Here is a 13,021-nt window from a genome sequence, read left to right as displayed (position 1 = left end):
CGAGTGGAGGACAGAGGAGCCTCTTAAAGAAGAAGTTACAGGTCTGTGAGAGCCAGAAATCTTGCTTGTTTGTAGGTGACCAAATACTTATTTTCCACCATAATTTGCAAATAAATTCATTAAAAATCCTACAATGTGATTTTCTAGATTTTTTTTTCTCAATTTGTCTGTCATAGTTGACGTGTACCTATGATGAAAATTACAGGCCTCTCTCATCTTTTTAAGTGGGAGAACTTGCACAATTGGTGGCTGACTAAATACTTTTTTCCCCCACTGTAAATGTAAATTCTGTCAATTTGGAATTTACGTTAAGGTCAAATGAATCTTTGGCAATTGGGTAAAAAATTAATGTGGAACTGTTAAAAGTGATTTGCTTAATTTCTTTTGATGCCGATGCTGTCTTTAGGTTGTTTAAGGATTTGTTTTCCATTAGCAGCATCCTGTAGGTTGCTAACATTTAGGAACTCTCTTTTAGAGCTCATTCGTATTGGAAGTGCACAGTATTGGTCAGGGCGACTTGCATGTTGAGGTGGGCCTGCTAAGGAAGGAGGTGGGCCTGCTGAAGCAATTGGCCTGTATGGGGGAGATGAGATGGATAGAGAGACAGTCTCTGGAGATGAATAGAGAGATGGTGTTGAAGGAAGTGGAGAGGGACAGACTTGAGAGGATGAAGAGGGAGGAGAAGAAGGAGCATGCAAAAATAAATCAGATGAAGGATGAAGAGTTGCTGTTGATGGATATTAGAATGAGGGAAAGGGAGAGAGAGATGGAGGAGGAAAGGAGGAGGTTCATGGAGAAATCTGAGAGGCAAAAGGTAGAGAAACAGATGGCGCTCCAGAAGAAAAGACAGGAGGAGAGAGACAAGTGGGAGATACCTGAAAAGAAGAGAGTGGAGGAATGGAAAGAGTTTTACTGGAAGGAAGAAGAAAACCGAAAGGAAGATGCATGGATGAAAGCAGAGAGGAAGGCAAAGAGAAAGGTGGAAGAAGCAAATAAAAAGGTGGAAGAAGCAAAGAGAAAGATGGAAGAAGCAAAGAGAAAGGTGGAAGAAGCAAAGAGAATGATAGAAGAAGCAAAGAGAAAGGTGGAAGAAGCAAAGAGAACGATAGAAGAAGCAAAGAGAAAGGTGGAAGAAGCAAAGAGAAAGGTGGAAGAAGCAAAGAGAAAGATGGGAGAAGAACAACAGATGCTGAAAAAGCAAGCCAGGCTAACGGAGACCCTGAGCGATAGAAAAAGAAGAGACGGGGAAGAGAGAAAGGAAGATGAAAATAAGTGTGTGAAGGAAGCAAGGGAAGGAGACAGGAGAGAGCTCCTGAAAGAAAAGAGACTAAGTGCAGAAGAAAATATGACACACATGGAGAAACAAATGAGAGAGCTGGAGGTCAAAGGTAAAAAGGAGAGGGAATAGACAGAGAATAAAGTGTGATATGTGAGGTTAGCTTCAACACCTTAACTTATACTGTCTGTTTCCCAACTCCCTCTCTCCCAGATTCCTCCATCTTCTCAGCTGGTGCTGAGGTCAAACAGACCCAGTGCAAAGGTCATCTTAGTTTACAGTTCTTTTGTACATTGAAAGTGTTATACAACTGCACACATGGAGTGTGGTATTAACATCCTCCATTTTCCTTTGTCTTGTCAGATGTCTCCATGGTTACTGCAACTGAGTCAAAGACTCTGAACCCTCAGAAGGACCAGCCAGCAAAGTGCAAAGGTAAAGACCAGGGCCCGGTTTCCTGATAGCGATGGAACTTAAGCTTACTAGTGTTTTAACGATGCATCGTTTTTATAATGGCCGAAGATGTCACATGCGTTTCCCAAAACACCACGCAGAGAGAACGTTCACTAAGTGCGTCATTGGAGTAGGTCTCGATACTGATCGAAAGAAAGGCAGGGCTGCTCTCTGATCAGATTTCTCCATTTAAATCTTACCTTAACATTATAATTATTCCACAATACTGATGACGGATCAGCTCCTAGAGAGCCATTACCACCTTATGGCTGCAAATATTGAGGCGGCTTATTCTAATGCTTACCCTATAATAATGCACTAAATCACAGATTCATTTGGCCCATCAGTGCGCACATGTTGTTACACATCATGAAATATATTGAGGTAAAAATTACAGACAGTGTAGCCTACAAATAGAAGTAAATTGACTGAACATGAAATTGATTTCAATATGATTGAAATATAGGCCTATACAGCCAACTGGATTTTTTTTCTAATGCAGTCATCTCGGTTTTCAGTTGAAGCATATTTTTATCCTTCGCTTGTTGAATTGCAAAGATATTGGCAACTTTGTATTTGTAGTCAACTTCCTGCCGAAGTTATCGTCAGTCACAGAGAGACAGATAAACAGCTTGATTCTATGTTTAGCGGATGTCTTCTGTGTAGAAAGTGACGCGGAAGGGCAAAAAAAAATCTAACGACGCATTTAGCTGTCTGATATCAGTGGAGTTTTCTGGTTGAATCACCCTTCTTTCCACCCAATTTTGTTTTTATGTGATGACGTTGAATCAACATCTCTCTCTCTCTCTCTCTCTCTCTCTCTCTCTCTCTCTCTCTCTCTCTCTCTCTCTCTCTCTCTCTCAGATTTCTCTGTGTTTTCCACGAGCAGTCAAGGCGTGGCCAAGGTCCCCCAGGTTCTGCAGGTCAAAGTGAGTAATAAAAGTGAGAGTGTCCAAAAGAAAGATGGGAATGACAAAGTAACAGCGCCAAAGACAGATGCAGAGCTCCTTATGGACACATTTGAGAGGATGGCAGAAGAGGAGAGAATGTGGCCTTGTCGGAAGGATAGGAGAGATAAAGACCAGGCCAAAGAGATAGAGGGAAAGAGAAAGGAGGAGGAGGTGCTGTCTAAAGAAGAGCAGCGCAGGCTGAGGAATGAGAAGGCCTTACAGGAACACCTGGACAGGGTAAAGAATCCGGAATTGACAGGCAAACAGACCAGACAACCACAATGTAAAGGTAGGACCAGGCAAAGTGACAAGGGACTCAAACACAAAACATTTCATTCTCTGTGGTTTAAAAGCAAAGAGCACCATCGCGCTCTCCCTAAAGTTAGGTTGGTGCGTAAAACCCTTAAATTCAAATAAGCAATAAAGTGTGATGGTCCGCACTCAAAAAGATGTCGCATAAAGCTGACGTCATTTTTTTTGTTTTGTTTTGTCTTTTTCACTGCATGAGGGATAGCGTACACATATGTTTCTGCTTTGCATCCTTCAGGGTGGTTTAGCATCACGTTGTACTCAGACGATGCCATCTTAATCCCCATGGGGAGGCTAATAAAACTGTATTACATTTAAGTAACAGCAGTGTATCTCACTAAGGTACTGAGTTATGTGTGACTACTCCTCTGGTGCATTGAAACAGCCTATAGGACTTAACTCTACTTTTACTGCTGTGTGTTATTGTCCTATCAAATCTCCATTCATATATATTCATTTTCTGTCCTTAGATTACTCTATTTTCACTGCATCAGGGCTAAAGAGCAAGGACCCACATGATCAACAGTCAGCAAAATGCAAAGGTAAAACATGAAGGGGGATAGAGAGGGACAGACTTTTCACAAAGTATTTGATGACACAGTGCAAAGATAAAAAGGACGAGAGAGAGAGCGAGAGAGAGAGAGAGAGAGAGAGAGAGAGAGAGAGAAAGAGAGAGAGAGAGAGAGAGAGAGAGAGAGAGAGAGCGAGAGAGAGAGAGAGAGAGAGAGACTAAGAAGAGAGAGACTAAGAAGAAAGACCACTAGTGGATAAGGAGAAGAAGAGCTCAATGCTTAAAGTTCAGAATGTGAAGTGAGCATGAATTCCTTCAGTATGTTTATCTATCTCTCCTCTTTCCCACCTCTCTCCGCAGATTTATCCATCTTTTCAGCTGATGCTCAGACACAGCAGTGCAAAGGTAAGAAATAGGAGGGGTGCAGCATTATGAATTGCTGTGTCATATAAGACCCACTACCCACTGGGCACAAACTGGTTGAATCACCCTTCTTTCCACCCAATTTTGTTTTTATGTGATGACGTTGAATCAACATCTCTCTCTCTCTCTCGCTCTCTCTCTCTCTCAGATTTCTCTGTGTTTTCCACGAGCAGTCAAGGCGTGGCCAAGGTCCCCAGGTTCTGCAGGTCAAAGTGAGTAATAAAAGTGAGAGTGTCCAAAAGAAAGATGGGAATGACAAAGTAACAGCGCCAAAGACAGATGCAGAGCTCCTTATGGACAAATTTGAGAGGATGGCAGAAGAGGAGAGAATTTGGCCTTGTCGGAAGGATAGGAGAGATAAAGACCAGGCCAAAGAGATAGAGGGAAAGAGAAAGGAGGAGGAGGTGCTGTCTAAAGAAGAGCAGCGCAGGCTGAGGAATGAGAAGGCCTTACAGGAACACCTGGACAGGGTAAAGAATCCGGAATTGACAGGCAAACAGACCAGACAACCACAATGTAAAGGTAGGACCAGGCAAAGTGACAAGGGACTCAAACACAAAACATTTCATTCTCTGTGGTTTAAAAGCAAAGAGCACCATCGCGCTCTCCCTAAAGTTAGGTTGGTGCGTAAAACCCTTAAATTCAAATAAGCAATAAAGTGTGATGGTCCGCACTCAAAAAGATGTCGCATAAAGCTGACGTCATTTTTTTTGTTTTTGTTTTTGTCTTTTTCACTGCATGAGGGATAGCGTACACATATGTTTCTGCTTTGCATCCTTCAGGGTGGTTTAGCATCACGTTGTACTCAGACGATGCCATCTTAATCCCCATGGGGAGGCTAATAAAACTGTATTACATTTAAGTAACAGCAGTGTATCTCACTAAGGTACTGAGTTATGTGTGACTACTCCTCTGGTGCATTGAAACAGCCTATAGGACTTAACTCTACTTTTACTGCTGTGTGTTATTGTCCTATCAAATCTCCATTCATATATATTCCTTTTCTGTCCTTAGATTACTCTATTTTCACTGCATCAGGGCTAAAGAGCAAGGACCCGCATGATCAACAGTCAGCAAAATGCAAAGGTAAAACATGAAGGGGGATAGAGAGGGACAGACTTTTCACAAAGTATTTGATGACACAGTGCAAAGATAAAAAGGACGAGAGAGAGAGCGAGAGAGAGAGAGAGAGAGAGAGAGAGAAAGAGAGAGAGAGAGAGAGAGAGAGAGAGAGAGCGAGAGAGAGAGAGAGAGAGAGAGAGACTAAGAAGAGAGAGACTAAGAAGAAAGACCACTAGTGGATAAGGAGAAGAAGAGCTCAATGCTTAAAGTTCAGAATGTGAAGTGAGCATGAATTCCTTCAGTATGTTTATCTATCTCTCCTCTTTCCCACCTCTCTCCGCAGATTTATCCATCTTTTCAGCTGATGCTCAGACGCAGCAGTGCAAAGGTAAGAAATAGGAGGGGTGCAGCATTATGAATTGCTGTGTCATATAAGACCCACTACCCACTGGGCACAAACTGGTTGAATCACCCTTCTTTCCACCCAATTTTGTTTTTATGTGATGACGTTGAATCAACATCTCTCTCTCTCTCTCTCTCTCTCTCTCTCTCTCTCAGATTTCTCTGTGTTTTCCACGAGCAGTCAAGGCGTGGCCAAGGTCCCCCAGGTTCTGCAGGTCAAAGTGAGTAATAAAAGTGAGAGTGTCCAAAAGAAAGATGGGAATGACAAAGTAACAGCGCCAAAGACAGATGCAGAGCTCCTTATGGACAAATTTGAGAGGATGGCAGAAGAGGAGAGAATTTGGCCTTGTCGGAAGGATAGGAGAGATAAAGACCAGGCCAAAGAGATAGAGGGAAAGAGAAAGGAGGAGGAGGTGCTGTCTAAAGAAGAGCAGCGCAGGCTGAGGAATGAGAAGGCCTTACAGGAACACCTGGACAGGGTAAAGAATCCGGAATTGACAGGCAAACAGACCAGACAACCACAATGTAAAAGGTAGGACCAGGCAAAGTGACAAGGGACTCAAACACAAAACATTTCATTCTCTGTGGTTTAAAAGCAAAGAGCACCATCGCGCTCTCCCTAAAGTTAGGTTGGTGCGTAAAACCCTTAAATTCAAATAAGCAATAAAGTGTGATGGTCCGCACTCAAAAAGATGTCGCATAAAGCTGACGTCATTTTTTTTGTTTTTGTTTTTGTCTTTTTCACTGCATGAGGGATAGCGTACACATATGTTTCTGCTTTGCATCCTTCAGGGTGGTTTAGCATCACGTTGTACTCAGACGATGCCATCTTAATCCCCATGGGGAGGCTAATAAAACTGTATTACATTTAAGTAACAGCAGTGTATCTCACTAAGGTACTGAGTTATGTGTGACTACTCCTCTGGTGCATTGAAACAGCCTATAGGACTTAACTCTACTTTTACTGCTGTGTGTTATTGTCCTATCAAATCTCCATTCATATATATTCCTTTTCTGTCCTTAGATTACTCTATTTTCACTGCATCAGGGCTAAAGAGCAAGGACCCGCATGATCAACAGTCAGCAAAATGCAAAGGTAAAACATGAAGGGGGATAGAGAGGGACAGACTTTTCACAAAGTATTTGATGACACAGTGCAAAGATAAAAAGGACGAGAGAGAGAGCGAGAGAGAGAGAGAGAGAGAGAGAGAGAGAGAGAGAGAGAGAGAGAGAGAGAGAGAGCGAGGAGAGAGAGAGAGAGAGAGAGAGACTAAGAAGAGAGAGACTAAGAAGAAAGACCACTAGTGGATAAGGAGAAGAAGAGCTCAATGCTTAAAGTTCAGAATGTGAAGTGAGCATGAATTCCTTCAGTATGTTTATCTATCTCTCCTCTTTCCCACCTCTCTCCGCAGATTTATCCATCTTTTCAGCTGATGCTCAGACGCAGCAGTGCAAAGGTAAGAAATAGGAGGGGTGCAGCATTATGAATTGCTGTGTCATATAAGACCCACTACCCACTGGGCACAAACTGGTTGAATCACCCTTCTTTCCACCCAATTTTGTTTTTATGTGATGACGTTGAATCAACATCTCTCTCTCTCTCTCTCTCTCTCTCTCTCTCTCTCTCTCTCTCTCTCTCTCAGATTTCTCTGTGTTTTCCACGAGCAGTCAAGGCGTGGCCAAGGTCCCCCAGGTTCTGCAGGTCAAAGTGAGTAATAAAAGTGAGAGTGTCCAAAAGAAAGATGGGAATGACAAAGTAACAGCGCCAAAGACAGATGCAGAGCTCCTTATGGACAAATTTGAGAGGATGGCAGAAGAGGAGAGAATTTGGCCTTGTCGGAAGGATAGGAGAGATAAAGACCAGGCCAAAGAGATAGAGGGAAAGAGAAAGGAGGAGGAGGTGCTGTCTAAAGAAGAGCAGCGCAGGCTGAGGAATGAGAAGGCCTTACAGGAACACCTGGACAGGGTAAAGAATCCGGAATTGACAGGCAAACAGACCAGACAACCACAATGTAAAGGTAGGACCAGGCAAAGTGACAAGGGACTCAAACACAAAACATTTCATTCTCTGTGGTTTAAAAGCAAAGAGCACCATCCGCTCTCCCTAAAGTTAGGTTGGTGCGTAAAACCCTTAAATTCAAATAAGCAATAAAGTGTGATGGTCCGCACTCAAAAAGATGTCGCATAAAGCTGACGTCATTTTTTTTGTTTTTGTTTTTGTCTTTTTCACTGCATGAGGGATAGCGTACACATATGTTTCTGCTTTGCATCCTTCAGGGTGGTTTAGCATCACGTTGTACTCAGACGATGCCATCTTAATCCCCATGGGGAGGCTAATAAAACTGTATTACATTTAAGTAACAGCAGTGTATCTCACTAAGGTACTGAGTTATGTGTGACTACTCCTCTGGTGCATTGAAACAGCCTATAGGACTTAACTCTACTTTTACTGCTGTGTGTTATTGTCCTATCAAATCTCCATTCATATATATTCCTTTTCTGTCCTTAGATTACTCTATTTTCACTGCATCAGGGCTAAAGAGCAAGGACCCGCATGATCAACAGTCAGCAAAATGCAAAGGTAAAACATGAAGGGGGATAGAGAGGGACAGACTTTTCACAAAGTATTTGATGACACAGTGCAAAGATAAAAGGACGAGAGAGAGAGCGAGAGAGAGAGAGAGAGAGAGAGAGAGAGAGAGAGAGAGAGAGAGAGAGAGCGAGAGAGAGAGAGAGAGAGAGAGAGACTAAGAAGAGAGAGACTAAGAAGAAAGACCACTAGTGGATAAGGAGAAGAAGAGCTCAATGCTTAAAGTTCAGAATGTGAAGTGAGCATGAATTCCCTTCAGTATGTTTATCTATCTCTCCTCTTTCCCACCTCTCTCCGCAGATTTATCCATCTTTTCAGCTGATGCTCAGACGCAGCAGTGCAAAGGTAAGAAATAGGAGGGGTGCAGCATTATGAATTGCTGTGTCATATAAGACCCACTACCCACTGGGCACAAACTGGTTGAATCACCCTTCTTTCCACCCAATTTTGTTTTTATGTGATGACGTTGAATCAACATCTCTCTCTCTCTCTCTCTCTCTCTCTCTCTCTCTCTCTCTCTCTCTCTCTCAGATTTCTCTGTGTTTTCCACGAGCAGTCAAGGCGTGGCCAAGGTCCCCAGGTTCTGCAGGTCAAAGTGAGTAATAAAAGTGAGAGTGTCCAAAAGAAAGATGGGAATGACAAAGTAACAGCGCCAAAGACAGATGCAGAGCTCCTTATGGACAAATTTGAGAGGATGGCAGAAGAGGAGAGAATTTGGCCTTGTCGGAAGGATAGGAGAGATAAAGACCAGGCCAAAGAGATAGAGGGAAAGAGAAAGGAGGAGGAGGTGCTGTCTAAAGAAGAGCAGCGCAGGCTGAGGAATGAGAAGGCCTTACAGGAACACCTGGACAGGGTAAAGAATCCGGAATTGACAGGCAAACAGACCAGACAACCACAATGTAAAGGTAGGACCAGGCAAAGTGACAAGGGACTCAAACACAAAACATTTCATTCTCTGTGGTTTAAAAGCAAAGAGCACCATCGCGCTCTCCCTAAAGTTAGGTTGGTGCGTAAAACCCTTAAATTCAAATAAGCAATAAAGTGTGATGGTCCGCACTCAAAAAGATGTCGCATAAAGCTGACGTCATTTTTTTGTTTTTGTTTTTGTCTTTTTCACTGCATGAGGGATAGCGTACACATATGTTTCTGCTTTGCATCCTTCAGGGTGGTTTAGCATCACGTTGTACTCAGACGATGCCATCTTAATCCCCATGGGGAGGCTAATAAAACTGTATTACATTTAAGTAACAGCAGTGTATCTCACTAAGGTACTGAGTTATGTGTGACTACTCCTCTGGTGCATTGAAACAGCCTATAGGACTTAACTCTACTTTTACTGCTGTGTGTTATTGTCCTATCAAATCTCCATTCATATATATTCCTTTTCTGTCCTTAGATTACTCTATTTTCACTGCATCAGGGCTAAAGAGCAAGGACCCGCATGATCAACAGTCAGCAAAATGCAAAGGTAAAACATGAAGGGGGATAGAGAGGGACAGACTTTTCACAAAGTATTTGATGACACAGTGCAAAGATAAAAAGGACGAGAGAGAGAGCGAGAGAGAGAGAGAGAGAGAGAGAGAAAGAGAGAGAGAGAGAGAGAGAGAGAGAGAGAGAGAGAGAGAGAGAGACTAAGAAGAGAGAGACTAAGAAGAAAGACCACTAGTGGATAAGGAGAAGAAGAGCTCAATGCTTAAAGTTCAGAATGTGAAGTGAGCATGAATTCCTTCAGTATGTTTATCTATCTCTCCTCTTTCCCACCTCTCTCCGCAGATTTATCCATCTTTTCAGCTGATGCTCAGACACAGCAGTGCAAAGGTAAGAAATAGGAGGGGTGCAGCATTATGAATTGCTGTGTCATATAAGACCCACTACCCACTGGGCACAAACTGGTTGAATCACCCTTCTTTCCACCCAATTTTGTTTTTATGTGATGACGTTGAATCAACATCTCTCTCTCTCTCTCTCTCTCTCTCTCTCTCTCTCTCTCAGAATTCTCTGTGTTTTCCACGAGCAGTCAAGGCGTGGCCAAGGTCCCCCAGGTTCTGCAGGTCAAAGTGAGTAATAAAAGTGAGAGTGTCCAAAAGAAAGATGGGAATGACAAAGTAACAGCGCCAAAGACAGATGCAGAGCTCCTTATGGACAAATTTGAGAGGATGGCAGAAGAGGAGAGAATTTGGCCTTGTCGGAAGGATAGGAGAGATAAAGACCAGGCCAAAGAGATAGAGGGAAAGAGAAAGGAGGAGGAGGTGCTGTCTAAAGAAGAGCAGCGCAGGCTGAGGAATGAGAAGGCCTTACAGGAACACCTGGACAGGGTAGAGAGGACAGGCAAACAGACCAGACAACCACAATGTAAAGGTAGGACCAGGCAAAGTGACAAGGGACTCAAACACAAAACATTTCATTCTCTGTGGTTTAAAAGCAAAGAGCACCATCGCGCTCTCCCTAAAGTTAGGTTGGTGCGTAAAACCCTTAAATTCAAATAAGCAATAAAGTGTGATGGTCCGCACTCAAAAAGATGTCGCATAAAGCTGACGTCATTTTTTTTGTTTTTGTTTTTGTCTTTTTCACTGCATGAGGGATAGCGTACACATATGTTTCTGCTTTGCATCCTTCAGGGTGGTTTAGCATCACGTTGTACTCAGACGATGCCATCTTAATCCCCATGGGGAGGCTAATAAAACTGTATTACATTTAAGTAACAGCAGTGTATCTCACTAAGGTACTGAGTTATGTGTGACTACTCCTCTGGTGCATTGAAACAGCCTATAGGACTTAACTCTACTTTTACTGCTGTGTGTTATTGTCCTATCAAATCTCCATTCATATATATTCCTTTTCTGTCCTTAGATTACTCCTAGAGAGCCATTACCACCTTATGGCTGCAAATATTGAGGCGGCTTATTCTAATGCTTACCCTATAATAATGCACTAAATCACAGATTCATTTGGCCCATCAGTGCGCACATGTTGTTACACATCATGAAATATATTGAGGTAAAAATTACAGACAGTGTAGCCTACAAATAGAAGTAAATTGACTGAACATGAAATTGATTTCAATATGATTGAAACATAGGCCTATACAGCCTACTGGATTTATTTTCTAATGCAGTCATCTCGGTTTTCAGTTGAAGCATATTTTTATCCTTCGCTTGTTGAATTGCAAAGATATTGGCAACTTTGTATTTGTAGTCAACTTCCTGCCGAAGTTATCGTCAGTCACAGAGAGACAGATAAACAGCTTGATTCTATGTTTAGCGGATGTCTTCTGTGTAGAAAGTGACGCGGAAGGGCAAAAAAGAATCTAACGACGCATTTAGCTGTCTGATAACAGTGGAGTTTTCTGGTTGAATCACCCTTCTTTCCACCCAATTTTGTTTTTATGTGATGACGTTGAATCAACATCTCTCTCTCTCTCTCTCTCTCTCTCTCTCTCTCTCTCTCTCTCTCTCTCTCTCTCTCTCTCTCTCTCTCTCTCTCTCTCTCTCTCTCTCTCTCTCTCTCTGATGTCTCTATATTTGCAGCTGGGAAAAATCGCTTTGCTAAATTCTTGAAAACCCTTGTGTGCAGAAAAACGAAGGCATAATGCATAGGTAAGAGAGGAGAATGTTACAACTCAGAGAATGTTAAAGCTGATGACTGAAGTTTGTTTGACACACAGTATTACATGATTCTAACAATGATACCTTTTTGTATTTTTTCAGTTCCTGACGTTTTCCTTGCTAACAAGTGACCTCTGCAATTTTTTAAATATTTTCTGAAATTCATTCTCATTCTTTCCCTTGTTTTCTATATCCATTTCTATATAAAATTCTTCAAGCATTATAAAATAATAAAAATAATTTTAGCATCAAATGTTTGTGTGTGCACATTGTTTTTAAGGGTCAGGTCAAGACCAATTCTGTGTTCTGTGTTTTGCTAGAGAGAAACTGTATGGATATTAGCCCAGATTCCTAACCTCTAGTTTTGCCAAGACTTTCAAAAAAAAAATTGTCACCAGCCTTAGATTCTCCACAATTATTTTGTCGCATTAGACTTGAAAGATATGCTAAGAGAATTGAGCGTGCCAGAGAAAATGGTCTCTAATGGTCTCTAATGTATCCACAGTTTTGTACTCAAAGCATTCTTTCTCTCTTTAGATTGTCACAGATGGTTGTGGCCATAGAGCTCGCCAGTTTGTAGTCCTAAAAACTGGAAATGAAACCTCATTCACAGATAGGGGTCTACCTGTGCCTGAGCACCTGCCCTTTGCCCTCCCACTCACAAGTGCCCTTTTGGTGGTATATTTATACTTTTTTGTATACAGTTTTTGCCATTGTTGTTCTAAACCCACTGTCCGCAAGTTGTCGTCAAGTTCCCCACACCCCACCCCCACCCCATCCATGGTTGGTTGCGCCTGTTTCCCAGTCTGCCCTGTATGGAGATTGCACCCGTCCAGTATCCAAACATGCATGGCTTGAGATGTGTATATATATCTCTCTCTCTCTCTCTCTCTCTCTCTCGGCCTCTCTCTGTCTCTGTGCATGCCAATACATCAGCTTAATGGAGATACAAGTCAAATGCATATATGTCAGCATGAATACATATTCAAACACATATTCTCAGCTGGATAATGCTGTGGGATAGTGCCCTCTAGTTCAGGATGTGATCAATAATCCAGTCATTGCACAGTCTATTAAAGTAGGTGTATATAGAAATCAGCCACAGGGCTGTCTGCCTCACAGACATTCTGAGTACGTACCGTATGTTATTGAGAAATAGGTTCTGGGGGATCCTTGCCAATTGGATGAGGAGACAAAGAAAGGAGACCAGGAAAAGAGACTAGGAAAGAAAGTCAGCTCCCATTGCTGGGACACATCACGAGACATGAACCCTGATGTCAAACGTACTCTTAGATGGCTGTTCTCTCTCCATACAAGCTGTGAGGGTCGCATGAAAGCTCAGCTGAAATGAACAGGATCAGATATGCCCCCGGTTGCCAGATTGAAGGTTGCCAGATTGACGGTTGGCAGATTGACGGTTGCCAGATTGAGATTTACAAA

The 13,021-nt window shown here is 42.4% G+C and overlaps 3 protein-coding genes across 6 annotated transcripts; all 3 read left to right on the top strand.

The window, feature by feature from the left end:
- Positions 1-1,121: 1,121 nt before the first annotated feature.
- LOC123481930 (vicilin-like seed storage protein At2g18540) lies at positions 1,122-4,138 on the top strand. Its single transcript, XM_045207634.1, has 7 exons — positions 1,122-1,388; positions 1,490-1,540; positions 1,640-1,711; positions 2,594-2,968; positions 3,459-3,530; positions 3,860-3,904; positions 4,071-4,138. The coding sequence occupies exons 1-7, from the start codon at positions 1,169-1,171 to the stop codon at positions 4,136-4,138; spliced, it is 903 nt and encodes a 300-aa protein (XP_045063569.1). The 5' UTR covers positions 1,122-1,168.
- LOC121540056 lies at positions 4,120-8,575 on the top strand. The gene is made up of 9 exons (XM_045207633.1): positions 4,120-4,444; positions 4,937-5,008; positions 5,543-5,607; positions 6,411-6,482; positions 6,799-6,843; positions 7,030-7,404; positions 7,896-7,967; positions 8,277-8,321; positions 8,508-8,575. The coding sequence occupies exons 2-9, from the start codon at positions 5,001-5,003 to the stop codon at positions 8,573-8,575; spliced, it is 750 nt and encodes a 249-aa protein (XP_045063568.1). The 5' UTR covers positions 4,120-4,444; positions 4,937-5,000.
- A 77-nt stretch (positions 8,576-8,652) lies between these two features.
- On the top strand, positions 8,653-11,814 carry LOC121540578 (capping protein inhibiting regulator of actin dynamics-like). Of its 4 annotated transcripts, none has more exons than XM_041849560.2 (6): positions 8,653-8,881; positions 9,373-9,444; positions 9,750-9,794; positions 9,969-10,033; positions 11,504-11,572; positions 11,684-11,814. In XM_041849560.2, the coding sequence occupies exons 1-5, from the start codon at positions 8,653-8,655 to the stop codon at positions 11,531-11,533; spliced, it is 441 nt and encodes a 146-aa protein (XP_041705494.2). In that variant the 3' UTR covers positions 11,534-11,572; positions 11,684-11,814. The 4 variants fall into 4 exon arrangements, with proteins under 4 accessions (XP_041705494.2, XP_045063796.1, XP_041705491.2 ...); XM_045207861.1 differs by having other exon boundaries at positions 9,969-10,334; XM_041849557.2 differs by lacking the exons at positions 11,504-11,572; positions 11,684-11,814 and having other exon boundaries at positions 9,969-10,462.
- The last annotated feature ends 1,207 nt before the right edge of the window (positions 11,815-13,021 follow it).

The sequence above is a fragment of the Coregonus clupeaformis genome, chromosome 26 (genome assembly GCF_020615455.1).
Source record: "Coregonus clupeaformis isolate EN_2021a chromosome 26, ASM2061545v1, whole genome shotgun sequence".
Lineage (NCBI taxonomy): Eukaryota > Metazoa > Chordata > Actinopteri > Salmoniformes > Salmonidae > Coregonus > Coregonus clupeaformis.
The sequence above is the reverse complement of the archived record's forward strand: the minus strand, read 5'-3'. Positions and strand labels throughout refer to the sequence as shown.